Source organism: Capra hircus, chromosome 28, assembly GCF_001704415.2.
Source record: "Capra hircus breed San Clemente chromosome 28, ASM170441v1, whole genome shotgun sequence".
Taxonomy (NCBI): Eukaryota; Metazoa; Chordata; class Mammalia; order Artiodactyla; family Bovidae; genus Capra; species Capra hircus.
In genome coordinates, this window is record NC_030835.1 from 35,162,324 (window position 1) to 35,183,881 (window position 21,558).

At 38.4% G+C, this 21,558-nt stretch overlaps 1 protein-coding gene across 1 annotated transcript in view; it reads right to left on the reverse strand.

Moving 5' to 3' along the window:
- The window catches only part of RYR2 (ryanodine receptor 2), an 814,256-nt gene that overhangs the window by 264,731 nt on the left and 527,967 nt on the right, over positions 1 to 21,558 (reverse strand). Inside the window, exons 28-29 of the mRNA XM_018042460.1 lie at positions 17,095 to 17,303; positions 14,882 to 15,056 (exon numbers count right to left, since the gene is read on the reverse strand). Coding sequence (XP_017897949.1) covers positions 14,882 to 15,056; positions 17,095 to 17,303 — 384 coding nt within the window. The remainder of the gene's footprint in view (positions 1 to 14,881; positions 15,057 to 17,094; positions 17,304 to 21,558) is intronic.

Sequence of the window (21,558 nt, forward strand, 5' to 3'; positions counted from 1 at the left end):
ACAGAGGAGCCTGGCAGGCTACAGTCCAAAGGGTCACAAAGAGTTGGACATGACTGAGCAAGCACAAAAGCAATGTATAACTCTCCAAACAGCACAAGACAATAGAAATAACATCTGATAATTCATAAGGATTTCACCCACTGTGTATCATCAGTATATACTTAAATAAATGGTTGTATCACAGTGCTACCAACCAGGAAGCATGAACACATCCAGCTGGGTTCAAGGAAGTGTGAATGATGAGTTTCTAGTTAAAGCTAAAAAAGACACAGCTGTGTCTGTAGCTGTGCCAGTTCTTGATGATGTAGTCAAGGAAATAAGTGTCCCCAGAGGAGTCAAAAAAAAAAAGAACTGAATAAATACAATAGATCTGAGAGAGGTTAAACTACATGGGCACAAACTGGCAAACCTAACTAGGGGATATCAAGATAGAAATATCTCCTCTGATGCTTAACATTTCTTTCTTTCTAATCACTTTATGTGTAGATGGAGCTACTACCCTAAAAGTGAAGTTACTGAATACCTAAAAATATCTGTATAGATATTGGGTATTTATTAATATCTGAGCTTTTCTGTATGTCTGATATGTATGTAAACATTTGTATGCCTGATGTTTTCATCTAAAAAATCAAGTACTTACTGCTGTGTCCAAAGATTTATGTCCTAGACTGTTCACTATATTTAGAATCCTAGAATCGTTTGGACAATAAGTATGTTTTTTTCTTTTCCTTAAGATGGTATGCTACTTAACTTTTGAAAATCTGTTTTACAAAGGTTCATCAATATTTAGGAAATAGTCATAGTAAATATTACTTCAGTAAAGAAAGAGGTAACACATGACTTACTTTTAAAGATGCAAAAACACAATAAGGTTTTTTTAATCAAAAAAGTTTCAGAATTTTGGAAGTTTTAATACTTTTTTCTCTTTTTATGTCTCTCAATTACACAATTTTTAAATGAATACATATTTTATTATGAAAAGAAGTGATAGTGTATGTAAAAATATTCATTTAAGAAAATGGGATACAGAAATGTGGCAGAATGATGGGGATATAAGGTGGTTCAAATACATGCTCTTCAAGTTATTGAAGTTCAGATTCTCAATGCTAGTGAGTCTGCACTGAGCTCAGTACCAGAAATCCTGCTAACAAAATTATACTAGTACAAGAGAGATCAAGAGTGAGTTAGTAATATGCATTACTAACTGTACCCAATATTCTGTAATAACCTATATGGGAGAAGAATCTGAAAAAGAGTGAATATAACTGAATCATTTTGCTGTATACCTGAAACTATCACAATGTGTAAATCAACTATACTCCAGTAACTTTTTTTAAAAAAGACACTTTCAACTATTCATTTCTTTATCCACGTTTTTTGAGCAGCTACTGTGTGCCAGAAACCAGAAATGTTAAGTGACTAACACAGACCCAGCTAAAAGGTTCTCACAGTCTAATATGATGGGGAGACAAGTGAAGAAGTGAAGCCAAGATAGCCTACTGACCTGAAAAAGAGGGAGTGGCAAGAGACAGGAAGAGTAGAGAGATGGAGTCAGGAAAGGTTTTGCAGAAGACCTACCATCTAGCAGAGGGCAGACAGGCAGTACTAGGAAATGACTAAAAGCAGAGTTTGGAATCCAACAGACCTGGATTCCAGTTGCAGCTCGACTGCTTCTTGGCAAGTCACTTAAATTCTCCAAGCTCTAGTCTTTGCTTCTGTAATATCTATGCAATACGGTTATGGTTTTAAAAACAATATCCTGTATGTATAGTACTTGACATGTATGTTCATTAAACTAATTTTAAATGGAAAAAAAAAAAAGGTAAAAGAAACTAAATAGCCATAATAAGAGAATGGCTAATTATGACACACACACAAGATTAAACAGGTACAGTCACTAAAAATCATGTTTAGGACTCACAAAAATAAAACTGTAGGGGGAAATAAAACTAATCAGGCAACACTTAAAATGGGTTATTCCGGGTGAAGCATATACAGGTGTTCACTCACTGTTTTTGCACTTCTCGAAAAGGCTGACATTTCTTAAAATACAAAATCAGTAAAAATATCAAAAGTTATGCTTAAAATGTTTTTATGCCTTAGGACAATATTTATCAAATTAAGGTAGTAAAAGAAAATTATTTTTACACCTCCAACTTTTAAATGGGAGAAAACACATTAAAAATCAAATTTCTCTCTGGGTAGTGGAAACATAATTTTTAACCATTTTTATTATAATCCTTTATATTTTACAAATGTTGAAAAATGTATTAATCTTATGAAAGATACATGAAAATAATTTTTCATCAGCTTATAGCAGTAGGTTTTTTTTTTTTTTTTCTTTTTTTGCTTTAGTATTTTGGTCTCCTTTAGGGGAATATATTTGTGAAAGTACATCCACAAGTAGAAATTATGCTACTTCTTTCTCTTTTTAATTTAAATGAAGTAGAACCTAATAAAAATTAAATTGTATTCTGACCTCTGAAGATGCAGTTTCAGTAGCAACTATGAAGATCCCCTGGAGAAGGAAATGACAACCCACCCCAGTATTCATGCCTAGGAAATCCCATAGACGAAGGAGCCTGGCGGCTACAGTCCATGGGGTCGCAAAGAGTCAGACACGACTTGGCCACTACACAGCACAGCATTTCTGTTGTGGCTATTTCTAAAAACTATGTTTTTAAAATGCACATCTTACAGCAGGAATGACTAGATGACAATTGTATCAGAGCAAACAGACAGTGGAGAAAACCTCCAAGTACTTTCCAGTTGCCAGGCCTTGGTCACTTCCATTTGGCCAGTGTCCCACAAACAAATGCTTACCGCACAGGGCTCCCTAACAGCAGCTAATTCCAAGTGTTTATCTAACGCTTCATCTCAGTGACCATTAACAATCATTCATTGAGACAAGAATCATTATTATCTTTTCCCAGTGACTGAATTCCAATCTCAGTTTAAATCACAGCTGAGTGGTCAGAAAAGAACCCCAGGTGTGCCAGATCTCAGAGTCCACACTGTAAGTCAGGCCTATAAATTCCCAAAGAGTAGAGATTTTAGGTTTCACGGATCATACGGTCTCTGCCAAACTTACTCAAGCCTGAGTTGCAGCGCAACTGCAAATAGCCTGTGAACAAAGGGGCATGGGTGTGTTTAAATAAAACTTTACTCACAAAAACCAGAGGCAGGTGGACGTGGCCCTCAGGCCTCAGTCTGCCAACTCCTGCTCTGAGTTTTCAACATTCAAACACTGTATCCAGTCCCTCCATTTGGCAGATATGTAATGTATACTGACCACATGCCAACCACTGTTCTATGCACTGGAGATAGAGTTGTGAACAGGACAAAAAGGAGCCCTTGCCTTACCAAATCTTACCTTTATGTAGAGAAGGCAAATAGTAAGTAAATAAAGAGTTATCAATATACATAACGCCAGGAAGTCATAAAAGTTATCAAGACGGATGTTTTACCATAAATTACAGAAGTTGATAAATGACCTCACTCTTAATAATTGTCCACAGTAAAACATGACGGTTGAAGTTCATTTCTTTAATAATTGAGGTGAGCTGAACTCAAAAATATTCCAACCCAATGAAACCAATTTCCACAAATTCACACACACACCTCCCTCAGAACAGGTAAAATATCAGTCCTACCTTCCTCTCCTCTGTGCCCTCCCTCTTCTATTCCAGTTACCTTAACTGACATCCTGCAAATAACAAAGTCTGATGTATCTAAAGGAAGTTTTCTTCCTGGCAGTGGGTCTTAAATTAGTACACACCAGTCCAGTTGGTTACTTGGGCCTGTGCCAGACCCGCCCTAACTATTGGTAAATCTGTTAAAACAGTAGCTACAACTTATGGCTAAATTGCTTCCTCCAACGAAAGACAGATGGCTTCAGCAAATTTTAACTTTCTCCCTCGAAGAGCCACCTCACTCCTGAGCAGAGGGGTATGTTGGGAGCGTGCAAGTCCAGCAAAGAAATTGGCAGTCACAAGGGTGTGGGGGCAGGCTGTGGGTGTAAAATCTGTGGTGGGAGCCAGAATAAAAAAGAATATAAAGTAGATCAAGCCTACCAGCTTTTCCTAAGAATACACAATTTCAGATTTTGGAATTTCTGAAACTCAGGTAGAAATCCACATTTATAACCTAAACTAAACAGACAAAAGCAGATAAAAATGGCTAATATTATACTAATGTCTAAATCTGAATTATCTGATCAGAAGGAAGGGCAACATTTACTAATGGTCTACTATGTGCCCGATTATATAAGGCACCTTTCCATCTATTATTAAATATTAACTCCATTTTTCAAGGTGAGGAAACAACTAAGATGTTAAATTATTCTGTCTAAGGTCCTACAGTTAGTTAAATGGAATGCTAAAATTTGAATCAAGAATGTTGATAGGGAATGTAAAACAAAAATTATTTGCCTTAGATTTCTGAGATCTTTAGAACTTTGAAAGAGGTATGAAAAGACCATTTCCAATTAACGTTTCTTTTTTTTTTTAAGGAAACGAAAACAGAGGGCTATATGCCCGAGACCATATAGCAAGTATTATTTTTCAGAACTGGATCCAGAAGCCAGGATTTCAGACATGATATTTGTTGCTTCTATTCCATTTTGGCTTTGAAAATGAAAAAAAAATCATGCTACGTGAGGTCTTAGGGAATTTCCCGTGATGCAAATGCATCTTTATTTTTATTTTTTTTTAATTTTTATTTTTACTTTATTTTACAATACTATATTGGTCTTGCCATACATTGAAATGAATCCGCCACGGGTGTACGTGAGTTCCCAAACATGAACCCTCCCTCCCATCTTCCACCCCATATCATCTCTCTGGATCATCCCCGTGCACCAGCCCCGAGCATCCTGTATCCTGCATTGAACATAGACTGGCGATTCGTTTCTTACATGATAGTATACATGTTTCAATGCCAGCAAATGCATCTTTAGTGCAGGACATTGTAACACCAATGCTGGCACAACAGGGGCATTCCCATACCTTCTTTCTGGCTCTTGATTCAGCAGGATATTTATTTTTGACCTTGAAAGCCATCACAGGGCTTCCCTGGTGGCTCAGTGGTAACAAACCCACCTGCCAATGCAGGAGACACCGGTTTGATCCCTGATCTGGGGAGATCCCACATGGCGCAGAAATACTTAGTCTGTGTGCTGCAACTAATGCGCCTGAGCTCTAGAGCCTGGGAGTCACAACGACTGAGCCCTCATGCCCTAACTACTGAAGCCCGTGCACCCTAGCCTCTGCTCTGCTGCAGAAGAAGCCACCACAATGAGAAGCCCGCACACTGCAACTAGAGAGTAGCCCCTGCTTGCTGCAACTGGAGAAAGCTGCACAGGAACAAAGACCCAGCAGAGCCAAAAATAAATAAATAGTAAAATTATATACAAAAAAGTTCAGGGTTTTTGGTACCATCTTACAGAAAAAATGGAATGAACTTAAAAAAAATAAATAAAACCCTCCCATTCTCTCCATCAGTTCAAATCCAGAAAAAAAGAATGTTTAATATACACAAGGTCTGACATCATTTATCCTGACTCCTTGACCTTTTCTGTATAATTTAAACCCTAAATCTTGCTGTTTGGTTCTACTGTATTTACATATAATAAGCCTCTGGTGTTGTACTTCTATATAATTCCTTCCAGTACCTCCAAGTTATATTCACAATATGCAAAACTGCCAATTTTCACAGAGGTTAGTATGTATACAAGTTATTTTATACCACCAACTTTATTCATTCTCAAAATGCTCTGTAAGGTAGAGATTTCCTCTGTTTATCACTATATAAAATTTAAGTGTCAATTAACTGGTCAGCTTAGGTTTAACAGTTTGATTTTCACTGAATTAATCAATCATTTCACAATGAATTTCCCCAAATGACATGATGTTTAGATTACATACACACAGGCTCAAAATACATATTAAATAATAATCTGAAAAGTAACTGTAAAGATTAAAAATCTTACATTTAAAAAATTGTATTTTTTGGCCACAAGGCATATGGGATCTTCCCTGACCAGGGATTGAACTCATGTCCCCTGTGTTGGAAGCACAGAGTCTTAACCACTAGACCACCAGGGAAGTCCCAGAATCTCCTCAGTTCTTAAAGGTATTCCATGGAGGTACAACATATTTTAAGAGTTATTCCTGGAAAAATCCAGGGAGTTCAAGGATAGTGTCCCTTTCCGAGACTGTTTATTCTGGTTTCCAACATCTTCATATTCTTTAGAGTTTGTCTACCACTTTATAACTAAATGTCCTTATCTATACTCACAATATCTAGTATCCCATTCCATTATCTTAACTGTTTGGATTGCCCAACTGCAGTGATTCATAGTCCTAACTTCTTCCTTCTTTCAACAAGCACTTATTTTTAAGTGGAAAGTGAAAAAAAAAGTGAAAGTTGCTCAGTCGTGTCCCACTCTTTGTGGCCCCATGGATATACAGTCCATGGAATTCTCCAGGCCAGAATACTAGAGTGGGTAGCCATTCCCTTCTCCAGGGGATCTTCCCAACCCAGGGGTTGAACCCAGGTCTCCCACACTGCAGGCAGATTCTTTACCAGCTGAGCCACCAGGGAAGCCCAAGAATACTGGAGTGGGTAGCCCTTCCTTTCTCTAGGGGATCTTTGCAACCCAGGGATTAAACCAGGGTCTCTTACACTGCAGGTGGGTTCTTTAGTGGTGAGCTACAAGGGAAGTCCTATTTTTAAGTGGGGAGATTCCCAAAAATGTTACTTTCCCGGGTCTGTTGCGAACCTGGGTTCCAGTTCCGCATCAAGAAGAGGTTATACAGGGTGGTACTAGCTACAGAAAGGACAGATGTTATGGTGGAGTCAGAAAGTCAGTAGGTATTTGGGAAAGCACAGACCCAACCTTAATTCACACCATGTTGATAGCTACACTAGATAAGTCATACATATCCACCAAACAGTATGTACTTCAAATGAGGGTAAAATAATATTGTAAGATAGCTAACTTTCTATACTCTTTTTCTTTCTTTTTTTAAGGCAGCATAATAAAATCAATAATGGAAAGAGTGGTCCTTTCTGCCTAAAGCTATGCAGCTAGTTTAATTATTAAAAATATTCTTTCTGTTTTCTCCCGAGGAAAGGAATTCCATGCAGTCTCAGCACCAGGAATTGAGTTTTGCTCACTGTCCTTTCAAGAGTTAGATACAGAATCAAAAGCAGCCTTTATGGATTTGATTATAATCATTACAGGTATAAAACCTGAGGGCCCAGCGGTAAGTAACAGAAAAGCTGACAAACTTGAAAAAGCTCCAGTGTAATGAGACACTTACACAAGATACGTACTCATAGCTGACTTTGTAAAATGCAGGTAATCTCTAAACAAGATAACTATTCTTTCACCATCTGGCAAGATGTTAAATAATTCTCTTCCTTGCTTTAAATTAAGGATATGATTAGCTCTTCAAATTACTGGTAACATGAAGCTCTTGCACATTGAGTGTAAATTAAGAATGATACTAGGGATGTAAGTATGGAGGGGGGTCATGTATTCGTTTCCTAGAATTACCATAGCAAAATACCACAGACATTTTCTTTACTCATTCATCTATCCACAGGCATTTAGGTTGTTTGCATAACGTGGCTATTGTGAATAATCCTGCAGTGAACATGGGAGTACAGGGATCCCTTTGAGATCCTAATTTCTATTCCTTCAGGTCTATATCCCAAAGTGGGATTGCTAGATCGCATGGTATTATATTTTAAATTTTTTGAGGGACCTCCATACTCTTTTCCATAGAGGCTGCACCAACTTTCATTCCCACGAATTGTGTACCAGGGACTCCTTTTTCCCATACTCTCACCAACGTTTGTTATCTTTAGGGGTTTTTTTAACATATTTTTGCAGGTGTAAGGTGATATCTCATTGTGGTTTGATTTGTACTTCCCTGGTGATTAGTAACATAGAGTACCTCTTCCTATTTAGTCAGTTTCTTTGCTTATTCTTAAAATGGGTTATTTGGTTTTTGTTGGTTTGAGGTTTTATTAATGAGCTGCAGGAATTCTTTATTTTGGATTACCCTTTATCATATATGTGACTTGAAAATATTTTCTCCCATTCCAAAGGTTGCTTTTTCATTGTGTTAATAGTTTCCTTTGTTGTACAAAAAGTTTTTAGTTTAATTCCACTTCTTTATTTTTCCTTTTGTTGACTGTTCCTGTTGAAAAAAATCATTGCTAAGGCCACTATCAAAAAGCTTCTCTTTATGTTTTCCTCTTAAGAGTGTTAAAGTTTCAAGTCTTATGGTGAAGTCTTTAATCCATTTTGGGTTGATTTCTGTGTATAGCTCAAAATCATGTTGTGCACAGCCACAGAAACATTTTCCGTATGGTTCAGAATTACATAAAGGTCCAATTTCATTCTTTGCATATGAATATCCTATTATCCCAACACTGGTTATAGAAAAAATAAATCTTTTCTGACTCTGCGTTTTTGGTATCCTTATCAAAGATCAGCTGATTATATATGATCAATCTCACAATAAATTTTATCTCTCAATAAAGTTTAATGATCTTCTGTTTAAAGTACTGTAGACCTTATTAGAGTGATGACTAGTGGCTCCTGAAAACTTCTAATATTACTGTAAATGGAGTTTTCTATTTAGTTTGACAGGTTTTCTGTTAGTATAGAAATGATAGCTTGCTAAATCTTCCAATTATTCCTAGTAATATCTGTAGCTTCTTTTTAGGGCAGCGGTCCCCAACCTTTTTGCCACCAGGGACAAGTTTTGTGGACAACAATTTTTCCACAAAATATTGTGGAAAAGGGAGAGGGTGGTTCAGGCAGTGATGAGAACCACAGGGAACGACAGATGCAGCTTTGCTTGGTCGCCCCGCCACTCAGTTCCTGCTGTGCGGCCTGGTTCCTACCAGGTGGTGGGCAGGTACTAGTCATGGCCTGGGGGCTGGGGACCCCTGCTTTAGGGTTTTCCCTGCAAATGATTACCTTATCTGCAAATACAGATTGCTGTTCCTCTTATTCCAGTTCTTAACATTGCCAATTTCTTTTCCTTGTCATATTAAAAGTTTGAAAATCAGTTCAGGAATAGACACTTTTTAGCACAAGAATATATTAAAGTACTAAAAGAGTTCATAAATATTCTATATTTAAGTTTTTCTTACATCTACCTGTCTTTATATCTGTGCCATACTTGACTTGGGATTTTTTTCCATCTTCATAACTTCTTATTGCTATAGAGAATGTCAGCTCAGACATAAATATATTGGCTAGTAAAGCATCAAAAGAACAATGTTGTTAAGATATATAAAAATATATTTATTGTCCACTAGCCCTGTTCTTGTCCGTTATGGTAAGAATTACTTCCACTGGTCTCTGGAGGAAGTGTATTAAGAAACGCTCCATATAAAAATTATCACTTAAACAACAAACAAACAAAAAAACTTTAGTCCCAAATTTGATATGGAATAAACTCTGGCTTTGGTAAGATGAAACAGACTCTGGATGAGTCAGCAGAACTCCTTTCAGGTCCCTGCTATACAGCATGCATCTTAGTTTGATTGGCTACCAGGCCTCCGTGACTAAAAGTTAGAACGTCTTCTATGTTATGAGAAAGACAATTTGTGATAAAAATAACTCCTGATTAGTTAACTGCATATGGATAGGCGGAATATATCTAAAGATTCCTGATGAAGAGACACGCTTGAGGTGGAGCAGTGAGCAAGCATAAATTCCTGTTCTATTCTGAATAGACAGGCACCAAAGATGCCTTTTGATAGGTTCAGCTGAAACTAAAACTGTATTGGTCAATTAATTTGTTTTCCATTGCTGTGAAACAAATCACAACCAACAGCAGTTTAAAATAATGTCCATTTATCATTTCCTAGTTCTATAGGTCTTCCTGGTGGCTCAGATGGTAAAGAGTCTGCCTGCAATGCAGGAGACCTGGCACGATCCATGGGTGGGGGAAGATCCCCTGGAGGAGGGCATGGCAACCCACTCCAGTATTTTTGCCTGGAGAATCCCTATGGACAGAGGAGCCTGGTGGGCTACAGCCCATAGGGTCGCAAAGAGCTGGACACGACTGCGTGATTAAGCATAGCACAGTTCTATAGGTCAGCAAGTCTAGGTATGGCATAATTGGGGTTCTCTGGTCAGTGACATAAGAAGGTAATCAAGATACTGACTGGACTGTGTTCTCATATGAAGCTCAGAGTCCTCTTCCAAGCTCCTTGGTTGTTAAAGTAATTCAATTCTCTGTAGTTGTACGATCAAGATCGCCTTTTTCTTGTGAGTTAGCAATCATGGGCTGTTCTCAGATTTTTACCATGTGGCCCTCTCATATCAGAGCAGTTTGTTCCTTCAAGCCTGGGAGATTTTATCTCATACTTTGAATCTCTCCAACTTCAAGAAGCACCCAATCTCTTTTAAGGGCTGACTTGATTAGGTCGAGCTCATATGGTTAATCTCTGCTTGGTTAGCTTAAAGTCAACTGATTACTAACCTAATCACAAAGCTATACCTCATCACATTCAGATTTTGCCCACACTCAAGAAGAGAGGATTATACAAGGCATGTCTACCAGGGAGCAGGACTCTAAGAGGCCCTCTTAGAATTCTGTCTGCAATAGAGGGTATTGCTACCTCTTTCCCTGGTCTCTTCCCAATCTGGATCCTGAATGTCAGTCTAACAGTGAGAAGAGACCAGGAAGAACTCACAGAAAACCTTACCAGGGACAGCAATTGCACTTGCCAGCGCTGTTCCTTAGTTGACATTAAAGCCAGAGGACTCTTTGAAAAATGAAGATTCAATTAATCTCTTCGTTTTATCTACAGATGCTCTGAAGTGATGTTTTTTTTTTTAATCCAAATAGAAGGAAGAATCCTAAAAGAGGATCTGCCACATAGATGAAATAGCTTTTAAAGTCTGAAAACTCCACTCCAGGACTACAGCTCTGTAACACTCTTGCTCTTGACCATGTAAGTCCTGGTCCTTTGAGGGGAGTTAAAAGACTAACAGATCTTGTTCTTCTACCAGAGGCCAGTATATCTCAGCAATTAGTTCTTTGTTCAAATCACATATAAGCTTTAAGGTCAAGTCTGTGGTCACCGAGGGATAGTGCATTTCCTCTTTGGGAAAGAGATCTGTAGCCTTTTAGAGAAGCCTCAATTGCATCTTTATGAAATAACCAGATCCTCACCTCGAACTAACTGGATGGCTATATCTCCACCTGGATTGAACTGGATAACCCCATCAGTCTTTCAAAGATTTTTGTAAGTTTCCTTTTGATGTTATCTAGAAACAGTTTATACTGGTCAAGACATCATTTCAGTTATGTAAACTATACAAAAGGCAGAGACATCAAAATATATTTAGCCGTGTTGTCTACTGAGCTGATCAGATAGGGATGTGCAGAGTGTACATATGCATGTGTCTGTGTACATATGTGTATATGTTTTATAGAGAGAAAACTTTCTGTCCATTTTATTACATAGTCCTTTTGATTGCTTTACATATGCCTAAGCTATTTCTGCAGAAACAAAAAGGAATTATGGGATCTTTAAAAACATCAAATCAAGCATGGGACAGACACAAAGACAAGCTAGGTATAATAACAATCTGAAAAAGAGCACTTATGAACCTTTTTAATACTTTAGCAACCACAGCATATTTCAGTTGACCTAAATTAAAAGTGTTTTTAATATACTCCTTTGAGCTGTAGACATCCCAAGGGCTCACTCTCAATGGTGATGGGTAAGTTAGAGTGCTCAACTCAGGGCCTCATATTATACTTTTACCCAGAGCAGTTCCATTGTAGTTTTTTAAGAAGCTATGTATTGAGTAGAGTGCACTTTGTAAAGGCCCATATGGGAAAAGAATTTTTAAAAAGGGTGGATCTATGATTCATTTTGCTGTACACCAGGAACCAGCACAACACTGTAAATCAACTATACTCCAATAACAATTTTTTTAAAAAGAAGCAGCTATGTAAAGTAAATTGGAAGAGAAAGGGAAAATTCCACTTCCATAAAAAGGATTTGAAAGTCACAGGCATGGATAAGCTTTGTAGTCCTTTTAATGGCAGAAAGTTTATTTATTTTTTTAAATTTATTTATTTTAATTGGAGGTTAATTACTTTACAATATTGTATTGGTTTTGCCATACATCAACATGAATCCGCCACAGGTATACACGTGTTCCCCATCCTGAACCCCCCTCTCTCCTCCCTCCCCGTACCATCCCTCTGGGTCGTCTCAGTGCACCAGCCCCAAGCATCCAGAAAGTTTAAAATTATGACTAGCCCGTATAAAGTTAACAGTTAATGGTCATGGCTAAATAAAACTTATCACCTGCTTTGGAGACCAAAAGGATACTTTCTAACACATCCAATAATAATCCAATGAATGGACTACAGAATTTTAAGATAATTCATCAGAAAGCTCTTTATAATTCTAACATCATTCTATGAATCTATGTGGTATAAATTAAACATGCAAAACTTACAAAGTCATTTTAAAAATTTAACTTCAAAATAATAAAAGCATAATATGCAAGCATTTTAAAATAACAATTATAGAAATAAAACCTCAGGTTATATCTATAGTACTGGACAGTATAGACATTACACAGAAAAACACACCCTCTCTCACCTTCCCTGTGATATGCTGACACTCACATCCCAGAAACAAAACCAGCGGAGGGGAGATAGGTGATGGAGGGTTAAAGGGAAGGATGGGAGCACCCTGTAGGGCTCCTGAGCCAGAATCCTTTCCTTCTCCCCTATTTCTTGTTTGTAGGAAATAGACTGTGGCCTCCTTGAACTACCCCAAGTTCCACAGGGCAGATTTGAACAGTTGCTAATTACGAAAGGGAGGGATAGAGACAAGAGAGGAACAGCCAAGAAACAATAGTGCAGCCTTGGGACAGGGTCCAGGTTCTACCTCAAAAGATACACATAAAAATATCTTTAAACTCTTCAGAGAACCAAAACCCCCAGCAAATGGAGGATGCCAGCATTCTGCAATCCAGAATCAAGGAACCAGAAATACTCATCAGATTACCTGAGATCACATTGCAGAAATGCAGTCCTATGCACACACACCCTGATCTCAGTAACCCCACCCTTGAACCAATCACTATTAAACTCCTCACCAAATCCTTCTGATGGCAGGAACCCACTGTGCCCCCCTTTGCCTGCAAAGCAATAATGCTATTTTCTACTTCACCCCAAACTCTGTCTCTGAGGTTCAATTTGGCACCAGTACAGAGGCCAAACTTTCAACATCAGTTTTATCCACTATCCAGAGATACAGGTATTCAAAACAAGTTATAAAAAGGCAAAATTCCTACTATTTTCACAAATCTATGTTTGAAATCTATGGTCACACCTACTCAAATCCCTGGGTCATGCCTGCTTGAAAAATATGGGCTTACCTGTTCAATTCCTGGGCCAAGAACATTCCCTGGAGGAGGAAATGACAATAAGCTCCATTATTCTTGCCTGGGAAATCCCATGGACAGAGGAGCCTGGTAGGCTGCAATCCTTGGGGTCACAAAGAGTCTGACATGACTCAGCACACCTGCTCAAAAGCTCAGTTAATGAATAACTATAGAACTTCATGCAAATAATGAACTGGCTAAGGTTTTTTTAGGGTTGGTGAGAAATTTATAGACTTTTTAAAGTATTGACTGAGGTACATCTTAAAATCCAAGACTATATATACATATATTAATATAGTCAAGTAACAATTACTCAGTTATATCCAACTCTTCTTGATTGCATGGACTGTAGCCCTCCAGGCTTCTCTGTCCATGGGATTCTCCAGGCAAGAACACTGGAGTAGGTTGCCATACCTTCCTCCAGGGGACCTTCCAGACCCAGGAATCAAATCTGTATCTCTAACACCTCCTGCATTGGCAGGTAAGTTCTTTACAACCAGTATCACCTGAAAAGCCCCAATAGGATATATTCAGTCATTTTGAAAAAAAAAAAAGTGTTAAGTTATTTTGTTTATATGCTCTAGATTAACACGATTCAATAGAATTCAATGATTTAAATGTTCTGTATCTCTCCTGTTCAATTGGGCACCACTAACCATAGGCTCCTGTTGAGCATTTGAAATGAAGCAAGTGCCATTAAGAAACTCAAGTTTTAACTTTATTTCATTTAAATTAATGTAAATTCAAAGAACCTCATTTTATGACATGGCCACCCACTGGAAGTACTGTTCTATAAAACACCTACCCTCTCATTTCTTTTACAAACAGCTTTGTCTTTCTCTTACGCTTTTCAAGGTCATCTCAGAGCCCCACAGGCAGAGGTATCTTTACCCTGCACTGTGCTTCCATGGAATTTTCTGCATTTCTTTATTTTAGAACTTATCCACGGAATAGAAATTGTTCAGGTGCAAACTTGCCCTGCTAAACTATTGTCTGCATAACAGTAAGACAATGCTTCATTCCTGTCATCTCAGAATCCAGAGAGGGCCTGATATGCAGTAGGCTTTCGATATATTTTTTGAAATGAATGAAAGAAAAGAAGCTATAAGCAGCTGATTGAACAAAGAAGTTCTAAATGAACATTTAATATGTGTGGAAAACTATCCTTTGCCTGCCATTGTATTTTCTTACTCACATTCATAAAAACATTTATGCCTTAGCAGAATCCTAGCTCCGAAGTACAGAGAGAGTTTCTGCTTAAGTCATTTCAAGGCTTTTGGATCCAATAAGCCTTATGGGCACCACTGTGGTTTACAGCTGCAACTCATTTGCTTGCTCACCCTCAAACTGAGATGGGTGGTAAAGAGGCATCAGAACAAAGAGCTTCCCTGTATCCCAACGTGAACACAACACAAGACGCAGTACGCTTACCGTCACCAACATCAAAGTCCTTGAAAGCCAGTTCGGAACCTGAATCATCAAGAAGGATTTCGCCATTCAGTGTGAACATCATGGTGTGTTCTGTCATGTCAACCATACACCCCACAACATCGCCAGCTTGCCAGGAGCGCCCATAGTGCTCATTGCCCTGGTGCCACCGCTGGGCCTGGAGACAGAAGAGTCACTGTCACAGAAAAAGCCAGACCGGCGCCCGCCCACCGCGACTGGCACAATTCACAGCAGCCCTTGTGTTAACGTAGCAGGGGGAAGAAATGCAGTCAGCCCATCTGTCTGCAGCAACTCGCTAAGTGATGTGGAGGTACCCAGGGATTCTGAATCCTTGACATTAACATCATATGTCGTTGAATGTTGAGAAAAACTCAAATGCTACTTCATGATCTGAGTCTATTATTTTAAAAAATCGAACTCTATATCCTTTCTGTTAAAAGAAAAACTGTGCCTTTAGAAATTTATTTTTCTCACTACAATGAACACTTCCCAGGATATGAGTTGTTTTTCTCCACTCCCCCAAATACAGAGAATTATGAACAGAGAATCAGCTGGGAACTGATCACTGAAAATGACATTCTAATTTCCAACTCTTTCAAAATAAAATTCCATTTCTTGGAACCAGTGGCACTCACATTTTAGCAAAATAGAAAACTAGGAGCATTTTAGTATAGAAAGGGTTTGAATCAAACTTAAATATATTCTTCAGATATTTACTGAAATAATAAGCCAAAAATCATGTACATATATGTCAACACTGCTTTATCTATAACACAGGCGAAATCTCATAAGTACATTTGAAACATAGTCTTGATAAATGTGACCTTTGAATCTGTAAGTATATTACAATGATTTGCAGATACAAAATTATAGTATTTTATCAGATAAATCTTTTTATTTTTCCCTAATGTATCATCTTCATTGTAAACTGATATATAACAGAATATATTCACCAATGCAAAACAATGATTTTCCTAAAGTATAACACACTGTACTTTTTAAAAAATTATTTAACCAAATTAGGTACCAAAAGGTGTTAAATTTTTCTATCTATCTGATATAGAAAATAGGACTCAAGAAATGTAACATTTCAGAACAAAGTGGGTCAGTTGCCCTAGAAGACACAATACTGATTTCTAGTACAAAAAGGCTTTCCTAGACACACACCTGGCTACCCAAATGTCAAATATCTTCACAATTGCTGATTTATTTTAATTTTTTTTCTTTAATTAGGAAAAAAGCTCCCTCCAAAGGAATATAAATTTACTGAAAAAAAATTAGCAAATTAAAATAAGATAAAAGAATAAAATATCAATAACTTTATTACCAAAACTGACTATTACTATTCTAGTGTGGTTATGTTCATATATAAATATTTTTAATTTTAAAATATTTTATACAGAAAAAGTAAACATTCAATGTTTATATAATGTACAAATAAACAATGTACCAAAAAAGAAGAAACTTACCAGCTTTCATCAAACTGAAAAAATTAAAATTACTCATAACACTGAAAATGGAAACTTTTGGTGATTATAAACAACAAACAGCATTACTGTGGCTATTAAATGTTTATATCTATCATTAATTATTGCTTGAGGATAATGGACTTGCTATGTCAAATGGATATATTTTGCATTAGCATATAGAGTTTTAATGCTTTTGATAGATGAGGATGATTCACCCTTTTTATATGATAGAGAATATTTTACTTCTTAAACTTTGAATAGTCTTGAATTTTCACAGGGTGAGAGGTCTCAAAATGTCTCAAAACGTTTTGAGACTACAGACAGAAGTTCTCCTAGAAACTATATTCTGAGTTTGGGTTCAGGAAAGCACAATATTAATATTACGTGTGTGTGTATTCAGTTGGTGTTCGACACTTTGTGACCCCAAGTACTGTAGTCTGCCAGGCTCCTCTGTACATGGGGTTGCCCAGCCAATGATACAGGAAAGGGTCCCCATTTTCTCCTCCAGGGGATCTTCCCAACCCAGGGATTGAACCCACATCTCCTGCATTGGCAGGCAGATTCTTTACCCCAGAGCCACCTGGGAAGCCGGACCATCAAAAGGAAAACGAGTGGAGATGCAGGGAGGCAGTGTGGAGCTCACAGCACGCGGATGCTTTAGTGCACAGTAGCCTACAAAGGCAGGAACCTACAAACTGTGTCTGGCTCCCAGCAAATCGCACTCACCTTGAAGCCATCAAAAGCAAAGGCACGTTCATCTGAGCCAAGCTCCTGATCAGGTTGACACCCTGGCCTGCTCCAGCCAACTCGCATGTCTCCAGAAGTGATCGCCTCGAATTCAAAATACCACCTTCCAGCCTTCACAGCATACGTTTTCTCAGCACGGAAGATGCGGAACCTCTCTCCTGTGCCGCTGCACACTTCAGCTCTGGCAGCTGTGAATGTAAAGGGGTTCTGGTGATCACTGAATGGGAAATTGAAAGAGGAGGACAGATACCAGGTAACCTACAGGAACAATGCTAATGACACCTTCTCATCTTGATTCACATGTAACAAAGCGTTTCATATCAGATGGAACCAGCTGGGTCAAGTGCAAAGTATACAAAAGGCCTGCATTTGGAGGCACTGGTGGTTAAATGCCACTAACTCTGTAAGAGCAGATGATGTTAAGATTATTTTTTTTTCCTTTGGAAAAAAGTTTACCAAACACTTGGTGATTTGGTAATGGAAAGCAAAATGGTAGTGGAAAATGAGATGCACTTAAGGGCATGAACGGGAAGAAGACAATAAAAGAGGTGGGCATGGTGGGAGAAGAGGAGGCTGGAAGGAATGAGGAGAGTAACACTGCCATATATACACACTACTATGTGTAAAGCTGGCAGCTAGTGGGAAGCTGCTGTATCGCACAAGGAGGCCAGCACGATGCTCTGCGATGACCTAGGGGGTGGGATGGGGGTGTCATATGTAAACATATAGCTTACTGGCTTCATTGTTCAGCACAACTAACACAACATTGAAAAGCAATTGTACTCCAATTAAAAAAAGGAAGAAAGAAAGAAATAGAGATGGGTTGGAGAAAAGAGGGAAGAATCAGCCAGGAAGTGAGGAGGAAAGAGAGAAAACAAGAAGAAAGAGATCAACATTCACAGAGAACAGTAACCATTGATAAATTTCACAGACAGGATGGCTAAGTGCATTAAGTCTTCCCCTAATCTACACCCTCACTGTAATGTGCTACACATACCAAAGCTGTGTTTAAGAGATTTGAGGAAACAACAAAAGGGTCAAGTCCAACATCAGGATTAGTGCTGTGTGAAGGGGAAAAAAACATCTGTAGGAAATGAGATGTACATGACATGGATGTGCCAGTGAAAACTTCAGACCAGGGAACCTGGAGCCAGGATAGCTTTAAGATCATCACCCTCTAGGAATTCACATGCATGCGGACACCGGTCCCCTGAACAATATCAAAGGGTATGGTCAGCTCTGTGAAGACCAGGGTTAAATACAGAGGAGGGAATTTACGTGACTTGACCTACATCTCACAACTAACAAACGGCAGGATCTGGGAGCTGCCAAATGCTACAGCTGACATGGAATTAGTAGATACCAGCTACATATTAGTTCTCACCTGTTCTCAAGTTAGGAAAGACCTTATAACTAATAAAAGTTTAATAAGAACTTAACTATTGATATGGCTAAATAAACAAAAACACTCAAGATAAGCTCTAAAGGTTGCCAATTAACACACAGTTAGATCATCTTTAACAATTTAAGCTTATATTGAAGAAAAGAAAAATGGACTAAAGAGGTTCTAGCCCATAATAGGGGCTGGTTTAATGAAAGGATCAGTTATTGCTTTTTGCTGATTATGTGATTATAGGGGATATAGAGGAACTATATCTGATAAACCTTTTAAAAGCTGTGTTCAATTTGTGAATAAACAATATTTTGTTTTTTCACCTCAAGTACATACACACACATGCTCACACCTAACAGCCTAGTCTGCTCCAGGCAAATCTCCTGTATTCAACAGTGAAGCCTCAAAAGTCACACACTTGTATCATGCAAGACACTCAAGTATCTTCCTGAAAAAATAGATGCATTCAGGTCAGTCACTCAGTCATGTCCAACTCTTTGAGACCCCATGGACTGCAGCACGTCAGGCCTCCCTGTCCATCACCAAATCCTGCAGTTTACCCAAACTCGTGTCCATTGAGTCAATGATGCCATCCAGCCATCTAATCCTCTGTCGTCCCCTTCTCCTCCTGCCCTCAATCTTTCCCAGCATCAGAGTCTTTTCAAATGAGTCAGCTCTTTGCATGAGGTGGCCAAAGGATTGGAGTTTCAGCTTCAACATCAGTCCTTCCAATGAATATTCAGGACTGATTTCCTTTGGAAAGGACTAGCTGGATCTCTCTGCAGTCCAAGGGACCCTCAAGAGTCTTCTCCAACACCACAGTTCAAAAGCATCAATTCTGCACTCAGCTTTCTTTGTAGTCCAACTCTCACATCCATACATGATTACTGGAAAAACCATAGCTTTGAGTTTAAAAATGAGGCATTTATACTACTCTATAGAGCAGACAGCATGTATAACCTTCTCTGAAAAGAAAAGGTCTGCTTTTGATACATTCAAGTTAGGAGTGGAAAGGGACTTGAATGAGAAAAACCTTCACCTTTACCTTTTCGGTAAATGGAAAAAATTTCTCACATCTATTATTTAAAAACTGAATGATTTTTGAAAGATTGAATAGTAACCTACTTTTCAAGGGCAAGAAAATTTACTATTCAGAAGATAATTCTAAATGTCATGGTGCTAAAAAAAAAAAATAGGAAACGACACATTTCCAGTCAGTGTCTCCCCCAAAACAGGACACTGATCCATTGTTTCTTTAAGTCATGCTTGTAATCTTCCTGAAATGCGTCACAGAGGTACAGAATATGATCAAGGAACTACACGAACCTTGGGAGATTACGTGTCAGGAAAATAAAATGCCCTCAACATATTTATCCTTATTTTTAGTGATGCTGACATTTGTAAATACAATCATACTTATTACATTCTCATGTGGACTAACAGATTAAACTCCCGATTTGCTAAGTATGGAATATTCCGTTTTTTAGAAATCTAAATTACTGAAAAATTCATGGGTCCTTTTTCCTATTTTAAGTTTCCAGGATATCAGACTCCACAAAATGCAAAGTGTGCTCAAAGAGCCAAATAAATTTTAATATTAGTTTAAGTCCAAATACATTGGGAAATCTGATATAGAAATATAACCACTACATAATTTCCTTAAAATCCTACTACAAATTTCTCTTGATATTAAGATTCATCATTAATCTTCCCTACTAGTAACGGTAATAAAAATAGGGGGACTATAAAGAAGATCTGGGTCAGTAAGAGGCAATGATGAAGAATTTGTTCATCCTGGCTTTTTTCTCCTTGACCTCAAGCTGCTGTACTATTCTTTCTCTTATTGAAGTATAGTTGATGTACACCACTGTATATATGCACAACAGTGATTCACAATTTTAAAGGTTTTACCCCATTTATAATTATAAAAAATGGGTTCTATTACCTGTGTTGTGCAAAATATCATTGTACCTTATTTGATACATAGTAGTCTGTACCTCTTAATCACCTACGCCTATACCTTGCTCCCCCCGCCTTCTCTCTCTCCACTAGTAACTACTTCTTTCCTCTCTACTTCTGTGAGCATATTTCTTTTTCGTAAATATATTCACTACTTTCTTTTACTTTTTCAGATTCCAGACATTTGTTGTTGTTCAGTTGCTAAATTATGTTCGACTCTCTGTGACCCCATGGACTGTGTATAGTACGCCAGGCTCCTCTGTCCTCCATATCTCCGGAGTTTGCTCAGAATCATGTCTATAGAATTTGCGACATAACATCATCTAAGCATTTCATCCTCTGCTGTCCCTTTGTCCTTCTGCCTTCCATCTCTCCCAGCATCAGAGTCTTTTCTAGTGACCCAACTGTTTGCATCATGTGGCCAAAGTATTGGAACTTCAGCTTTAGCAACAGTCCTTCTAATGAACAGTTAGGGCTGATTTCCTTTAGGATGGACTTGTTGGATCTCCAGCAACACAGTTCGAAAACATCAATTCTTTGGCACTCATCTTTCTTTATTGTCCAACTCTCACATTAACACATGACTATTGGAAAAATCAAGCGGAGACATTACTTTGCCGACTAAGGTCCGTCTAGTCAAGGCTATGGTTTTTCCAGTAGTCATGTATGGATGTGAGAGTTGGACTGTGAAGAAGGCTGAGTGCCGAAGAATTGATGCTTTGAACTGTGGTGTTGGAGAAGACTCTTGAGAGTCCCTTGGACTGCACGGAGATCCAACCAGTCCATTCTAAAGGAGATCAGCCCTGGGATTTCTTTGAAAGGACTGCTGCTAAAGCTGAAACTCCAGTACTTTGGCCACCTCATGCGAAGAGTTGACTCATTGGAAAAGACTCTGATGCTGGGAGGGATTGGGGACAGGAGGACAAGGGGACGACAGAGGATGAGATGGCTGGATGGCATCACTGACTCGATGGACGCGAGTCTGAGTGAACTCTGGGAGTTGGTGATGGACAGGGAGGCCTGGCGTGCTGCGATTCATGAGGTCGCAAAGAGTTGGACACGACTGAGCGACTGAACTGAACTGAACTGGA